The 15,472-nt window shown below is 35.5% G+C and overlaps 1 protein-coding gene across 1 annotated transcript in view; it reads left to right on the forward strand.

Annotated features, from left to right (window-relative positions):
- Positions 1-6,836, forward strand: part of LOC116089383 (exocrine gland-secreted peptide 1-like) — a 25,906-nt gene extending 19,070 nt beyond the window's left edge. The window contains exon 2 of the mRNA XM_031368961.1: positions 6,681-6,836. Coding sequence (XP_031224821.1) covers positions 6,681-6,836 — 156 coding nt within the window. The remainder of the gene's footprint in view (positions 1-6,680) is intronic.
- The last annotated feature ends 8,636 nt before the right edge of the window (positions 6,837-15,472 follow it).

A 15,472-nucleotide genomic window follows, 5' to 3' on the forward strand; every position in this document is an offset into this window, starting at 1 on the left:
CACATACCTAAGCATAATCAAAGCAATATGCAGCAAGCCAATAGCCAGCATGAAACAAAATTGAGAGAAACTTCAAACATTTCCATAAAATCAGTGACAAGAGAAGCCTGTAATCCATGTCTATTTAATATGCTACTTTCACAAGTTCTCCTCAGAGCAATAAGAGAGAGAAATGATCAAAGCAATGCAAACTGGAAATAATAAAATACCCCTATTTTTAGATGATAAAATAGTATACAGAAGCATCACCAAGAATTCTACAAGAGACCTTTTCCAACAGATAAACAACATCAGCAAAGTGGCTGGATACAAAATTAACACAAGATAATCAGTAGACCTTCTTTATAGAAAGGATAAGCAGGCCATGTAATTAGGGAAACAATACCCTTTACAATACCCATGAATAATATAAAATATCTTGGTGTAACTCTAACCAAGCAAGTGAAAGTTATGTGTGACAAAAACTTAAATTCCCAAAGAATGAATGTGTAGAAAATATCAGAAGATGGAAAGATCTCCCCTAATCATGTATAGGTAGGAGTAACATAGTGAAAATAGCCATCTTATCAAAAGAATTCTATACATTCAGTGCAATCCCTGTCAGTATTCCAACACATTTTTATAGACCTGAAAAATGCAGTTCTCAACTTTCTATGGGAAAAAAAAAAGCAACAACATCAGCCTAACCTCAAGCTGTACTACAGAGTAATAGTGATTAAAAACTATATAGTGTTGGTACAGAAACAGACACACTGCTCAATGGAATACAATGGAGACCCAGAAACACACCTATGAACACTTGAATATTTTAAGAGGCAAAAGCCTTTCAATGGGGAGAAGAAAATATTTTCAACAAATGGTGCTGCATTTCTACATGGATGTCTGCAAATAAATCCATATTTATCACCCTGCACAAAACTGAAGTCCAAGAGGATCAAGAACTTCAACAAAAAACCATATACACTGAATCTCATAGTAAAAAAAGTGGGAAATGTCATTAAAAGCATTGGGACAGGAGACATTTTCCTGAACAGAACTCCATTAGCTGAGGATCTAAGATCAAAAATTGATAAATGTGACCTCATGAAACCACAAAGCTTCTGTAAGGCAAAGGACACTGTCAAGAGGACAAAATGACAGCATACAGATTGGCAAAAGATCTTTAGCAAGCCTACATCTCATAGAGGGCTATTATCCAATATTTATAAATATTTATTATCCAATATTTATAATATTTAAAATATTTATAATATGTTAGACACTAATTCAATTAAAATTTGGGGTACACTTCTAGCTGTGTTGCCTTTTCAGGCCTCAGTGGGAAAAGATCATTCTATCCTTGCAGAGACTTGATGTGCCACAGTGGATAGATACCCAGTACTCACCACCTGCTTTGAGGAGAAAGTGTTAGAATGGGGAAGGCTTATTGGATAGACACAGTGAGTGGAATGTAAATTGAATAAATAAAAAAAATAGATATAAAATATATTCTTTCTCTTCAATTTGCTCATGCTGTTACTAAAATAAGTTTCTCCTCTTTTGATGGCTAAGAAGTATGTCTTTCTGAATACAGAACACTTTTATACATTCTCATATATTTGCATTATGTTTATTATATACCATATTGTAAATATTGATGTAATTAGGCATACGTAAGAGAAGTAAATGCTGATTTGATTTCAATTAATTAATGCCTACTAGTAGATTTTAAGGCCTTTCTGTTGCAGTAATTTTCCAACCCAAATATGCCCCAGCAATGAACACACAACTCAATTAGTATGAATAAAAGCTGTGCACCTAGATTGGGCAGATCTACTACTACACTACCATCTTCCCCATCTGTGAGACCCCTTATAACCTGCAGTTTCTCCAGGCCATGTGCTTCTGCTCTCCTTTTCTTCTATCTTCTTCTTTGTTGTCCTCCTTCTCTCTCCTTTCTCCTAAAACCTTCAGGTCCACCTTTCCCTCTTTCCCCTCTTGAAAACACCCTAACAAAAAACTCAGAGCCGTGATGTTATTTGACCCTAAACACACAGACCTAAATAGCTAAGATCTGTTTATAATAACAGTAAAGAAGTACTGGGTCTAAGCCCTGTAATTTTAATTATTTAGTATCAAAAGAAGAAATTTAAACCAATGATAAACTTCACTTTGAATCAAAATAAAATCTGTACCAAATAAAACTTAGGACTTTTACTTAGTAACAATTACAAGGTTTATTTTATCAAATGAGATTATGGCTATACAATCAATTCTGGCTATTTCCTCCCTGTTCCAAATATGAACATTTTTTACATACCCTAGAAAGGCAACCTATTTATACCTCTTTCCAGCCCCAAAGACCAGGGAACTGTGTCGACGACTCTTCATAACTTCTTTAAGGTGAACATGGGCATTGAGATATTATGAAGGGACAGGGGTAGGGAAAACAGGATTTATGAGTCTCTGACGTCTGTGTCTTAACTGGATCTGGCTGAAGTGTAGGTCATCAGGAGTTTAAGCAGGCCATTTTAGCATGTTTGATGATGAAATTCACCAAGACTACATATTCTGTAATATATAAATCTCAAAACAAAATTTCAGTATTATCAAGATATATTTTTGTTTGATTGTCTGGAATCTAGTCCTCTGGAGGTCTCCCTTTATCATATCTGATCTATATAACTCTGGAAGGTGTCAATACCTTAATGATCTTTTCCAAAACACAAAAACAAAGCCTTTTCTCCAAATCAACATACCCTTGAGTCAGTTCCAGAAAAACTTTCACTTTGACCTCTCTCCCAGAGGAATAACATAACCACAAAACTCAACATCACAACTATTTTGAAAATTAAAATAATGTAAAACAAATGAAAGAACTAAAATATTGTATGATCCTTAATTAGGACAATTCTATCTAGCCAAGTAGGAAAAGAAACCCATAATTCCCATCTAGGCCACAATAGAAAGAATATGAGCTTTCTCTGGCTAAGTGGCCAAGTTATATTATTTGTTTGGCTCTGTCTAGAGCCATAGATTTTTATTAATACCTTTTAAGAACAGGTGATTATCTCTGTTCTCTCTACTTGGAGTCAGTGACTACTATTCTTTATCTTGTTTCCAACCACAGGTGAAACTTTCCATGTGAATTGGACAAAACCTGAATACAAATCCACTTTAAAAGTAAATTATCTCAATGTCAAATTCATAGTCCAAATCCTCAGAGGTAAATAACTCAAAAATTTTTTTCTCTCTCTTCACTCTGAGTAGCCTGTAATTCCCCAAAGCAGATGGTCTCAGAGCTGTTTTTTGTTCTTACTTGATGGCTGGAATCATGTGTCTTCCTTTTGGCTCCACTCAGGCTATTCACCAAACAATAAATAAATAAATAAATAAATAAGTAAAACTTTAACTCTCAGGGTAATAAGTTTAAATTACTAGTGGATTTCTGCCCAGCCAGCACATTGGGTGGCCATCTGTTGCGAGAATATTAAAAAAATGAATTCACCACTCAAACTCTCTTTCCCGTCGAACCACATCACTAGTGCCGGTAGTGTTTGGCCACACTGACAGGTTCTTGCCATTTTCTCCCTGCTAGCAACAACATCTCGCTCACATGGAATGCTTTACATACCCCTACTATCATTTATCTAGCGCCTAGTACCCAGTAAAGCATGACTCTTAAGGCTTAATTCTCTGATTAGGTTTATATAATAATAAGATCAAAATTACAAGATGCCAATACAATAATTTCAGTGCCAAATGAAAAAGACAATGTTTTGACCCAATGTAAAGACCTGGTAAAAACCTTAGCCTTGTTGTTATAACCACTTGGGGTCTGAATCGTCCTAGGCTTCCATGATGATCACCTAGCTACCTTTCTACTCTCTCCCTTTTTTCCCTCTTCAACTTCTAGTTCCACCTCTCTATTCCTGTCCAGTCACAGGCTTGCCACTACCCTAATGTGATTGGACAGAGAAAATGCTGCAAGAACAACTACTTGTGGCTGGTAAATACCATGACAGTTCATGTCCACAGCTATCTTCTCCTACACTGAGAATCTCAATATCTCTGCAACTATTACCTCTCCTTGTCTATTCCCTGTACAATCACAGACTTCCTCTGAACTAATATAACTGGACAGCATAAATCCTATGACAGTTTATGTGTTTTGCCTGCTGTGAATCATTTTCAACCTCCCTGGACTCTATGGTTGGGCCTCAGTGGGAAAGATTGTGTATAATCCTTCTGAAACTAAGTGTTCCTGAGAGGAGTAAAGACTAAAGTGTTGATCCCTTTTCTCTGACAAGACAAGGGGGGAAATGAGAGATAATTGAAAAAGGACATTGTGAAGAAAGAATGGAGGAAGGGATTTGATTAGAATGAAAAATTAAGAAAAAATAAATGAAAAAATACCAAGAGTAAGGGAAAAGCATAGAAATAGGAAAGATAGTGAAAGTAAAGAAATTATTTTTAATGTCATTAATATGAGCACAAAGAAAACAACACAAACAAAACCTGTGAACTAAATGGTAAACCCACACTGTAAAAATAGACATGAGTCTCTCCTCCCTGTTTCCTAATTGAAAACAGAATAAAATGGAAAACTCCAGGAGTAAAGTCAAACAGTAGATTGTTGACCCAACAATCACATGGAGGGAGAGTACTCAGGGCTGATGTCCAATGTCACTATCTTAAATAGTCTGATGCTCAAGAATCAGAACCCAAGAGAAACTTTTCAATCAAACCACATTTCTTAGAAGAGCAGGCAATGTAGTAGCTGCATCTGACTTCAAATACCTAAAACTCACCACTTCACAAGGAAAGAAGGAAACCCAGAGAACCACAGAAGCATGGGAACCTGAAACAGGAGCTGATCTGAATTGAAAGCATATGATATAAGCAATTTGAGGTGAGACTGTAGGGCATGAATGTAAGTTTCAAGATAAGATTAATAGTCCTTACAGTGCTAAGAATACAGTGGCTAGGGACACATCAGAGCCTCAGACTTAGAAATAAATATACATGGAAGTTATTGGGCTGCCCAGCAATCTTCACATATAAACCTTGTCACGTGGGAAGCAATATATTGCAAGATGCCATGATGATGGCTAGAAAATTCAATTTCCATGCATTTCTTTATTAATATACAATAGTATGAAGACAACAGTTTTCTTAAAGTGTCTGAAGAAACACAAACCTTTCTTAGACATCCCTATTTATTCATTCCCAAGTAGAGGAGTGAATGTCATTACTCTGCAATATAAAGGGAAATGAGTATATGAGGATTCAGAATTACCAAGAATGTTTTGTAAGTCATTTGTAGTTGTTTACTTGTATGTACATGGTGGGGAATGATATTACAGGTATGTATTCAGAGGTTCTCACTCAATGTTTAGCCATAAATTCCAAGGAAAAAACAGGCACCAATTTGAGAGGAAATATTGTGGAATATATGGAAAGGTTTGAATAAAATGGGTAAATGATATTTAAAATGCAAAATTTAACAAATCTTGGTTATTATGACTGTGCATTATCTTTGAACCAGATAACCATTTGAACCAAATAACATTATTTAAAAAAAAATCTGAAGTTGCAGAATATACAGAGAGTATATGAAATAAGGTACTACCCCTACAATTTACATGATAAAATACTTTTATGAGTTCCAGCAGGAATGCTAATGTATCCACACAAAGAAGTTTTACCAGCATCTAAGGGATGTAGAATTTGACAACTACAGAGAGTGAACACTATGAGATTGAACAGGTATGTTTGAATATTAATAAAATTTGAAATCTTCTATTTGTCAAAACATGGATTGAATGACATCATATCAAATAAACTTGGAATTCATCAATTATGTTACATTTTTTACTGAAGGAACAAAATGAAATTTTATGGAAGTAATAAAAATAATAGTATAATTTATAATTGTTCTTCACACAATGTATTTATAAGGTATTTGTATATTTTTGCCTGCATAATCACAATATCAACACACTTATTCATGTGTAGTATAGAACACTATAAACTGAGAGTAGTAAAACAAAAGAAGATACACAGTGGAAAGCAACTTTCCAAAATAAAGAATTGTTGTTTTTTTTTTCTCCAATTTACCTTTTGATGGCAGAGTATTAGAAATGTTCAGAAATACACTATGACTTCTTCTCTCTTTGCAAATACACTTCTAAAACATCAGCAAAGATGTTATCTCATGTATTATCCTATTATAGGCAAGGTTGGCACAATAAACCTACAGTGACCCCAAATGGTAACTCTTCTCTTGTTATTTTTTTTTCTTGAGACTTTGTTATATATAGTTACTTGGGCATAACTTCTATCGATATTTTTTTCTTCTGTGTCTCATACACTGCTTGCTTCAACTATGGCATTTCCTTTGATTAGTTGCAGCCTTGGCTTCATTCCTGATATGTTAATATTAGAAAGTTGGATGTTGAAAATCCCTGGAAAATTTCCTCCACATATGTAGTTCTGTTAATGTCCTGAGTAAGGACCTCCAGTTTGAATTATCCCTTGAATTAAACCTTCTTTGACTTTGTGTGACAGGAGATAAATGCACCTTGGAGGTTTAGAATTAGTCTTAAGCTCATAGCCTGTTTTCATCCATTTCTTCCTATACAAATACAATTGGAAACATTTTACACATCTTACATTAAAATAATTTTTCTTTACCTCAGATTCTGAAACAGACTCAGAACAAACTCACCATATCTGCTGATCACTCGATTCTCTTGGTTGATTGTCAAACTGGAGGGGACCAGCTCCTACCCAATCTTCATTCCTGTAAAATCATATTGAGGGAGACGAGGAAGAAGGGTATTGGTGGAGGGTAAGACTTTGTCTTACAAAATATGGGTAACCGTCAAACTGATTTTAAGAGTGGTTGTACCAACTTGCAATCCTACCAGCAATGGATGAGTGTTCCTCTTTCTCCACACCCTCACCAGCATCTGCTGTCACCTGAGTTTTTGATCTTAGCCATTCTGAGTGGTATGAGGTGGAAAGTCTCAGGGTTGTTTTGATTTGCATTTCCCTAATGACGAAGGATGTTAAACATTTCTTTAAGTGATTCTCAGCCATTTGGTATTCCTCAGTTGAGATTCTTTGTTTAGCTCTATATCCCCTTTTTTACTAGGGTTATTTGATTCTCTGGAGTCTAACTTCTTGAGTTCTTTGTAATACATTGGATATTAGCCCTCTATCAGACACAGGATTAGTAAGGATCTTTTCCCACTCTCTTAGTTGGTATTTGGTACTATTGACAGTGTCCTTTGCCTAAAAGAAACTTTGCAATTTTATGAGGTCCCATTTGTTGATTCCCCTTGGTCTCCTGAAAGCTTGATGCCCCAGTGTAAGGGAATATGAGAACAGGGAAGTGGGAGTGGGTGGGTTAGTGAGCAGGGAAGAGGGGATGAGATGGGGGTTTTGTAGGGGATAAAATTTGCAATGTAAATAAAGAAAACATCTAATAAAAAGAAGGAAAAAACAAGATATGTGGGTAAGGCTTTATCTTATGTAATATTTAGGCATGTTGTATAATAATGAAAAGTTTACTTATCTAAGTCTAAGTTATTTTGCTACTGTAGCCGACCTGACTTCTGTGTTCATCTAAGACCCATAAATTGTAGTTTCTGGCACTTAGCATCTCATCTTAAAACAGCAGGAGATTAAGTAAAGGATCAATTGCTAGAGAATTTACCCTTTTTAACAGATGCCTCTTGATTCTTGGGCTAGGGGAAAGTTTGGATCAGTAATTTTGTATTTAACCAGAAGAAGAGAAATACAATCGAAGATGAAAAAAAAAAACTTTTACATAAGCAAGTATTTATAAACTTACATACATTCATATACAGATTCATGCATGCACATTTATGCATTTCCATGCAAAGCAGTTGGGTCCAGCTTGCAGACATGCTCACAATTATATACTCACTGCACACATATTTATACATTCTCACAATTACATATTTACAAGCACATATTTACACTTATTTAGGTATATGGAGTGAAAGACTAAGCACCACTTCAGAACGAACTCACACATTCTGGATGAAAATGACCTCCAACCTTTATTTCATTGCAAAAGAAGTGCTTCTACCCTTTCCATGCTAAATGGTTAAAACCAAAGTTTGTTAGAAGAAAGTTTTGTTCCTTTAATAAGAATAAGCCTGTCTTCTTATTAAGAAAATACTTGTTCAACCTCATGGTAAGGAGAAGCTTACAAGCTACTGCACTTGTAAGGCTGGAAGAGCCTTATGTCCAGGATGGCCCACTCACAGGAAGACAGAGATGGAGATTGATGCAACTGGAAGTCCCCTCAAAAGAGGAGACCCTCACTCTAGTCTTGGGATTACACAACCCCCATGAAACTCATGAGAGACTCATCTTGCTGCAAACACATGAGGTTTATTTTGGAAACCAGTGCACTGGGGCTGAGCTTGTAACCCACACAGGGTCAGAGGAGTTCAACCCCTAGCTTAAGAAGTGTAGGATATTTAAAGGAAAAAAACACAAACCAAGGGAAGTGAGGGGAATTCCAACCCGAGTTATTCAGTCAGTTAAGGAGGGGAACATATTCATTTTAGGAATGTAAGCTTACTTAATCATCTACTGAATCATCTACCGGTCAGCAGGGTAGAGAGTCTCTTGAACCAGTTGACCTTCATTCCTAGTTCCACCCTCATTGTGGTTTAGACAGGAAGGGCAAGTTTTAGGAAACAGAGCCCCGAGTCTCTGAGTCAGCCAAGTTCCTGGAACCCAGGGCTCTGACTCAGCTGACCGGTATACCTAAGGAGCCTTTTTATATTTCTCATACATTTCACAACAAGCATGAGGATTATTGATCCAGCACACTGGGGCCATCCTGCAATGGGGCAGATGCAACCCCCACATCCCAAGCACACAATTTTTATACAGTTTTTGAGGTAGACTTTGGTAGCAGCATGAATTGGTTTATACCCAGATGAGGCCCTCGCTGCCCTTTCTCAGCATTTGTGGCCCCAGGCAAAGTGTGGTCTTAATCACCAAAAGGGGAAACTGAAACATTTTTGGTCATTATCTGCACCTGCCCTGCCCTGAAGTCAAGGCATAAAGTTTGTATTGCTGGGACGTTCCAGGAAGGAAGTGTACAGTACTGGCAAGATCTTTCAGCAACCATCTTATGTTCTTCTCTAAAGTCACACACTCTACAGTTTCTTTTTTCCTCTATCCTTCTGCATTCCTTTTATATTGCTCTCTTACTTTTTTTTATTACCTATAGTTTCTAAGTTATTTCACTCTGCATTTTCCCTCTAGTCAGAAAATATCTAATAGCAGTCTCACTATAAAAAAGTTTAATAAACACTGATATAATTTTAGGAATTCTTATAAGATCATCATTAGGAATTGTGACATCATCTATTTGTGTATTTATCTTCACTACAAGGCAATACATCTTTGTAGATCTGACCATATCTGCCCAAAATATTGCAATAATACCTAGTAATTGATATATCTACATCTACATCTATATCATCAATATCTATATCATTTATATCTATATCTATATATTTAATAATAAGAAAAATGCATATTATTAGCAGAAATCTTTTCTAAAATGAATTTCTTCTGTGCTTTTTCTATATAGCAAATCTGTCACAGATTATAATCCAAAGCAGATTATCTCAGGAAGGTCACCAACTAGAGAGTAACTTGTCCTATGATGGCTCCTGACACCAAAATATAAAAACAACTTACAACATGTTGATGAGATATTATTTTACTCCAATGAAGACAAAATATTGTTTGAAAACATACCTGATAATATTCAATGCTTGTGGAACTTATCTACTGCCTTTAACATTCAAGAACTATGTTGTTATTCCAAATAGTAGACCAGTTAGCATCATTAGCATGGACTAATCAAAGGACTTGTGGTAGGTAACAGTAACAAAACTTGACTCTCTCATTCAAAAACTTTTGGGTGTTCATATTCATTCAAGTCAGTTGAATTCTCTGAAAACTTGAATAAGTTGTTGACAGAGTACTGGTCAGGGATGGTGACTCCTCTAGAATTTCTTTTATTGTTCCAGACTGTTTTAGGTATCTTGGCTTTCTTGCTTTTTCACATTGTTACGAAAAATATTGTCTTTGACTTTTGATGGGAATTCCATTGAGTCTGTAGACTGATAATTGTAAGACAGCCATTTTCACTATATTAATCCTACTGACTCATCAGCATGGGTGTTCTTTCTATTTACTGATATCTTTCTCAATTTCTTTATTCAGAGTTTTGAAGTCTTTGCCATATTGGTCATTCTTTTGCTCTTTTAGAGTCACTGCAAGATATTTCTATATTATTTGTACCTATCATGAAGAATATTGTCTCCCCAAATTCTTTTTCATCCCATTTGCCCTTGAATAATGGAGAGCTACTGAATATGTTTTGGTTAAATTTGAAGTCAACATCTTTGCTGATGTTATCTGTTGTAGGAATTCTCTAATAGAAATTAAATAGTCATTTATGTATATAGTATCATATCATCTTCTAACTATGATATGTTTATTTCCCTATTTCTAATTTGTATTCCCTTGGTCTCCTTTAGTTGTCTTATTGCTCTATCTAGAACTTCACACAGTATTTTGAAGAAATAGTAAGAGAATAGCTTTACATTTCTAGACATTTAATTTGATGATAGCTATTAGTTTGGCATGTATTGCCTTTAGTATGTTTTGTTATTTGCCTTTTATCACTGATCTCTCTTATATATAGTAGAATGAAGGATTCCCTTTATGCATCCAATGTGTTCAACTGTATCTTTTCGTAGGGGATTTGATTCTATTAATGTTGACAGATATTAACATCCAAGGATTATTTCTTTTACTTTGTTGGTGCTGGTGGAATTGTTTATGTTTGTGTGTACCTGTGCAAAGGTTCTAGTTCTTTTGTTTTTAATAGTGTGAAATAACTTAATTCTTGTACTTTCTTAGCTGTAGGTAAACTAATTGTGTTGGTGTTTTTCTTCTAGTATCCTCTTAATACTAGATTCCATTGTCATGGGATCTTGGTTTCTCCATCAATTTTGATTGAAACTTTCGCTGGATATAGTAGTCTGTGATGATATCTGTGATATATCAGGGTGTACAAGACAAGAGCACAGACTCTTCTAGATTTTAGGGTCTCTATTGAGAATTTTGGTTTAATTCGGATATGTCTGATATTACATGTTACATGACTATTTTTCTTTACAACTCTTAAATTTTTTCTTTATAGTATACGTTTAGTATTTTGATTACTATTTGCTTAGAGGACATTATCTTCTGTTCCAGTCTGGAATTCTAGAGAAATACTATCCAAGTAAATAGATGAATAAATAAATAAGTAAATAAATAAATAAAATCAATAATGAAAAGTGAGCCATAAAATTCTGACACAGGAATTTCAAAGAATCATTAGGTTTTCCTTCAATACTTACTATAAAAAATTGTGAAACCTCAAGAAAATGGATTCTTGTCTAAATGTATGACAATTATGAGAGTTAAATGAAGATCAGGAAATCTATTTTAATAGCCTAATGTTTTCTTGAGAAATATAAACAGTCATTAAAATTCTCCCAAACACAAAAGCCCAAGGCCAGAGGGGTTTTAGGGCAGAATTCTACCAAACTTTCAGAACCAGCTAATATTAATACTCCTCAAAATATTCTACAAAGTAAAAATAGATAGAAGACTCTAAACTTATTCTATGAGGCCACATTCATCCTAGTACCTAAACTATCAAAAAACTAAACAAAGAAATAGAACTTTAGAACACTTCCTCTTTTGAACATTGATAAAAAACACTCAATACATACTTACAAGCTGACTGCAGGAACACATCTAGATCAAGCAGGAATATTTCTAAAACCAAAAATCCATCAACATTATCAACCACAAAAAGAAACTGATAGAAATGTCATATGATTATCTCACTAGACACTGAAAAATCTTTGTTAAATCCAACCCTTCTTGTTAACTGTTTTAGAGAAACAATGGATACAGGACACATACCTTATCATAATCAAAGCAATATGCACTAACTCCATAGCCAACAACAACAACAAAAAAAAAATGGAGAGAAACTACCAACAAGTCCACTAAAATCATGGACAGTAGATGGTTGCCAATAGCCTCCCTGTCTATTCAACATACCACTTGAAGTTCTATTCAGAGAGATAAGAGAAAGAAAGGACATCAAGGTGATACAAATTGGAAATGAAGAACTGTCACTATTTCAAGATGATATGATGCACTGCCTGCAGGGTGATCAAGCAGGAACTTGAGGGTCACTTGGAAAAGAATGGGAGGCAAGAGACACAAAAGAAAGCTAGCAGGTCAAGGAGTCTGATAAAGCTGACGAATTTTAATTTTTCTCACTCAGGTTATATACTTATACAAGCAGGATGAGGGAAAGGGGAGGGAGTAGGGTTGCTTTGTCTTCAGGGTGTGTAGGTGCTTATAGGACTAGGAAATTGGCTAGGTAAAAAGTTCAGGTTGCTAGGTACCTATCTATATGATTCATAGCTATTTTGTTCCTAACCAGGCTAGGAGTTTAGCACCTGTCTGTAAGACTCATAGATATTTGATCTCATAGCAAAATGAATTGTTAGATATCTAACAGAAAGATTAATAACTATTTGTTCTTATCTATGCTGGTACTAAATGGGTTGGTAGGTACCTAACAGCAAGATTAATAACTATTTTTTCTCAACTGGATCAGTACTTTTCCTTGGGGACCAGGACTTTGTTTCAATAAGGAGTTATGGCTGACAGAGCAGTTAATGTTCAGACAAGGTTACTCCCATCAATATGATAGTATACAGAAGCATCCCCCAAAGTTCTTCCACAGTCTTTCTCCAGCTGAAAATCAACAAAGAGGCTGGATGCAAAATTAACATGACAAAATCAGTAGGTCTCCTTAAAACAAATGATAAGCAGGGCAATAAATTAACCATACTTTACAATAGCCATGAATAATATAAAACATTTTGTTATAACTCTAACCAAGAAAGTGAAAGATACATATGACAAAAGTTTAAGTCTGTGAAGAAAGAAACTGAAGAAAATATCAGAAGATGGAAAGATCTCCCATGATCGTGGATAGGTAAGGTTAACATAGTGAAAATGGTCATCTTACCAAAAGAAATCTACAGATTCAATGTAATCCAAATCAAAGTTCCAACACATATTTTATAGACCTGGAAAGTGCAAAATACCCTGGATGAAGTTGCAGAGACTAACTATGGAGCAGAGACTTAAAGAAGGACAATCCAACCTAATGTAGCTGTCTCCTTGAGAGGCTGTGACAGTACTCAACTAATACAGAAGTAGAGGCTCACAGCCATTCATTGAACTGAGTACAAGGTCCCCAATGAAGTAGCTAGAGAAAGGACCCAAGGGGTAGAATGGTTTGCAACCCCTTAGGATGAAAAACAATATGAACTAACCAGTACCTTCAGAGCTCCCAGGTACTAAAACACCAACCAAAGAGTATAATTGGTGGGACTCATGGCTCCAACAACATGTGTAGTAGAGGATGGCCTAGATGCTGATCAATGGGAGGAGAGGTCCTTGGCCTTGTGAAGGTTCTATGCCCCAGTGTAGGGGAATGCCAGGGCCAGTAAGAAGGAGAGGGTGGGGTGGTGAGCAGGAGGAGGAGGGAGGGAACAGGGGTTTGTTCTTGTTGTTTTTTGTTTTTTGGTATTGTTTTGTTTTTGTTGTTTTTGTTGTTTTTGTTGTTGTTTTTCAAGATAGGGTTTTTCTTCTTTCTTCTTGAATTTCTTGTGGTTTGTAGATTGTATCTTGGGTACTCTGAACTCATGGACTAACATCCACTTGTCAGTGAATACATACCATGAGTGATTTTTTGTGATTGGGGTACCTCACTCAGAATGATATTCTCCAGATCTATCCATTTTCCTATATAGTCTTGATTGTATTCCATTGAGCAGTGTGTTTGTTTCTGTAACAATATCATATAGGTTTTTTAATCATTATTGCTCTATAGTACTATTGAAGTTAGGCTAATGATTTCTCAAGAATTTTTCTACTGTTCAAGTTTGATTTGCTATCCTGGCTCTTTTGTTTTTTCATATGAAGTTGAGAATTGCACTTTTATGGTATATAAAAAATATATTGGAATATTGATTGAGATTGCACCAAATTTGTAGAATAGTTTGGGTAAGATGCCATTTTCACTATGCAAATCCTACCTACTCATGATCAGGAGAGATCTTTTCATCTTCTGATATCTTTTTCACATTCTTTCATCAGGAACTTAAGTTATTGTCACACATATCTTTCACTTGCTTGGTTAGAGTTACACCAAAATATTTTATATTATTCATGGACATTGTAAAGTGTGTTGTTTTTCTTATACATGGCCTGCTTATCATCTGTAAAAAGAATGTGTACAGATTTCCCTGTGTTCATTTTGGATCCAGCCACTTTGCTGCTGTTGTTTACCAGCTGGAAAAGGCCTCTGGTAGTTTTTGGGGGGGATGCTTCTGTACACTATCAGATCATCAGCAAGTAGTGATAATTCTTCATTCCCAATTTGCATTGCCTTGATATCCTTTCTTTCTATTATTGCTCTGGGTAGAATTTCAAGTAACATATTGAATAGAAAGGGAGTCCATGGGCAGGCTTATATTGTCTCTGATTTAGTGGAATTGGTTGAAGTTTCTCTCCATTTCATTCCATGTTGACTATTGGCTTACTGTATATTGCTTTGATTGTGCTTAGGTATTTGCCCTGTATCTATGATTTCTCTAATATATTTAGAGAGGGAAGAGATGTGGTATATAGAACAGGTGGAAGATGGACTAGGGGGAAATACAATCTAGAGTAAAAATAAATAAATAAATAAAAGGAAGTTGAGGAAGATATCAGAAAACAGAAAGAACTTCAATGTTCCTGGGTGAGTAGAATTAGTGTAGTGAAAATGGACATCTAACCAATAATAATCTATAGACTAACTGAAATCCCCAACAAAACTCCAACACAGTTGTTTACAGACCTTGATCTAAATTTTCTTAACAATGTGGAGAAACAAGAAACCTAGGATAGATAAACAATTTGGGACAATAATAGAAATTCCAGAAGAGTAAACGTCTCTAACTTCAAGAAAAAGTACTTTGTCAACAAATTATTTAAGTTTTCAGAGAACTCAACTGACTTGAATAAGTATAATATCCATCTCTGACTTGTTATATTATTACAGACAGGGGAATGGATCTGTTTGTTGTTATCGTGACTTCTCAAGACTAGGCATATCAACATTCAGTCATTGGTAGGAAGGGTCTGCTTCCTCTCTATGAATGTACTGATAGAAGACAGCTTCTGAAGCAGGGGTAATAATTATCTTCAGTGGTATAGTGCCATGCACACTTTGCGTGAAGGCAGTATCTGAGGCGTAAACTTCAAGAAAAGTCAGTCTCCCGCCTCCACATTG

Source organism: Mastomys coucha, unplaced genomic scaffold, assembly GCF_008632895.1.
Source record: "Mastomys coucha isolate ucsf_1 unplaced genomic scaffold, UCSF_Mcou_1 pScaffold14, whole genome shotgun sequence".
NCBI lineage: Eukaryota > Metazoa > Chordata > Mammalia > Rodentia > Muridae > Mastomys > Mastomys coucha.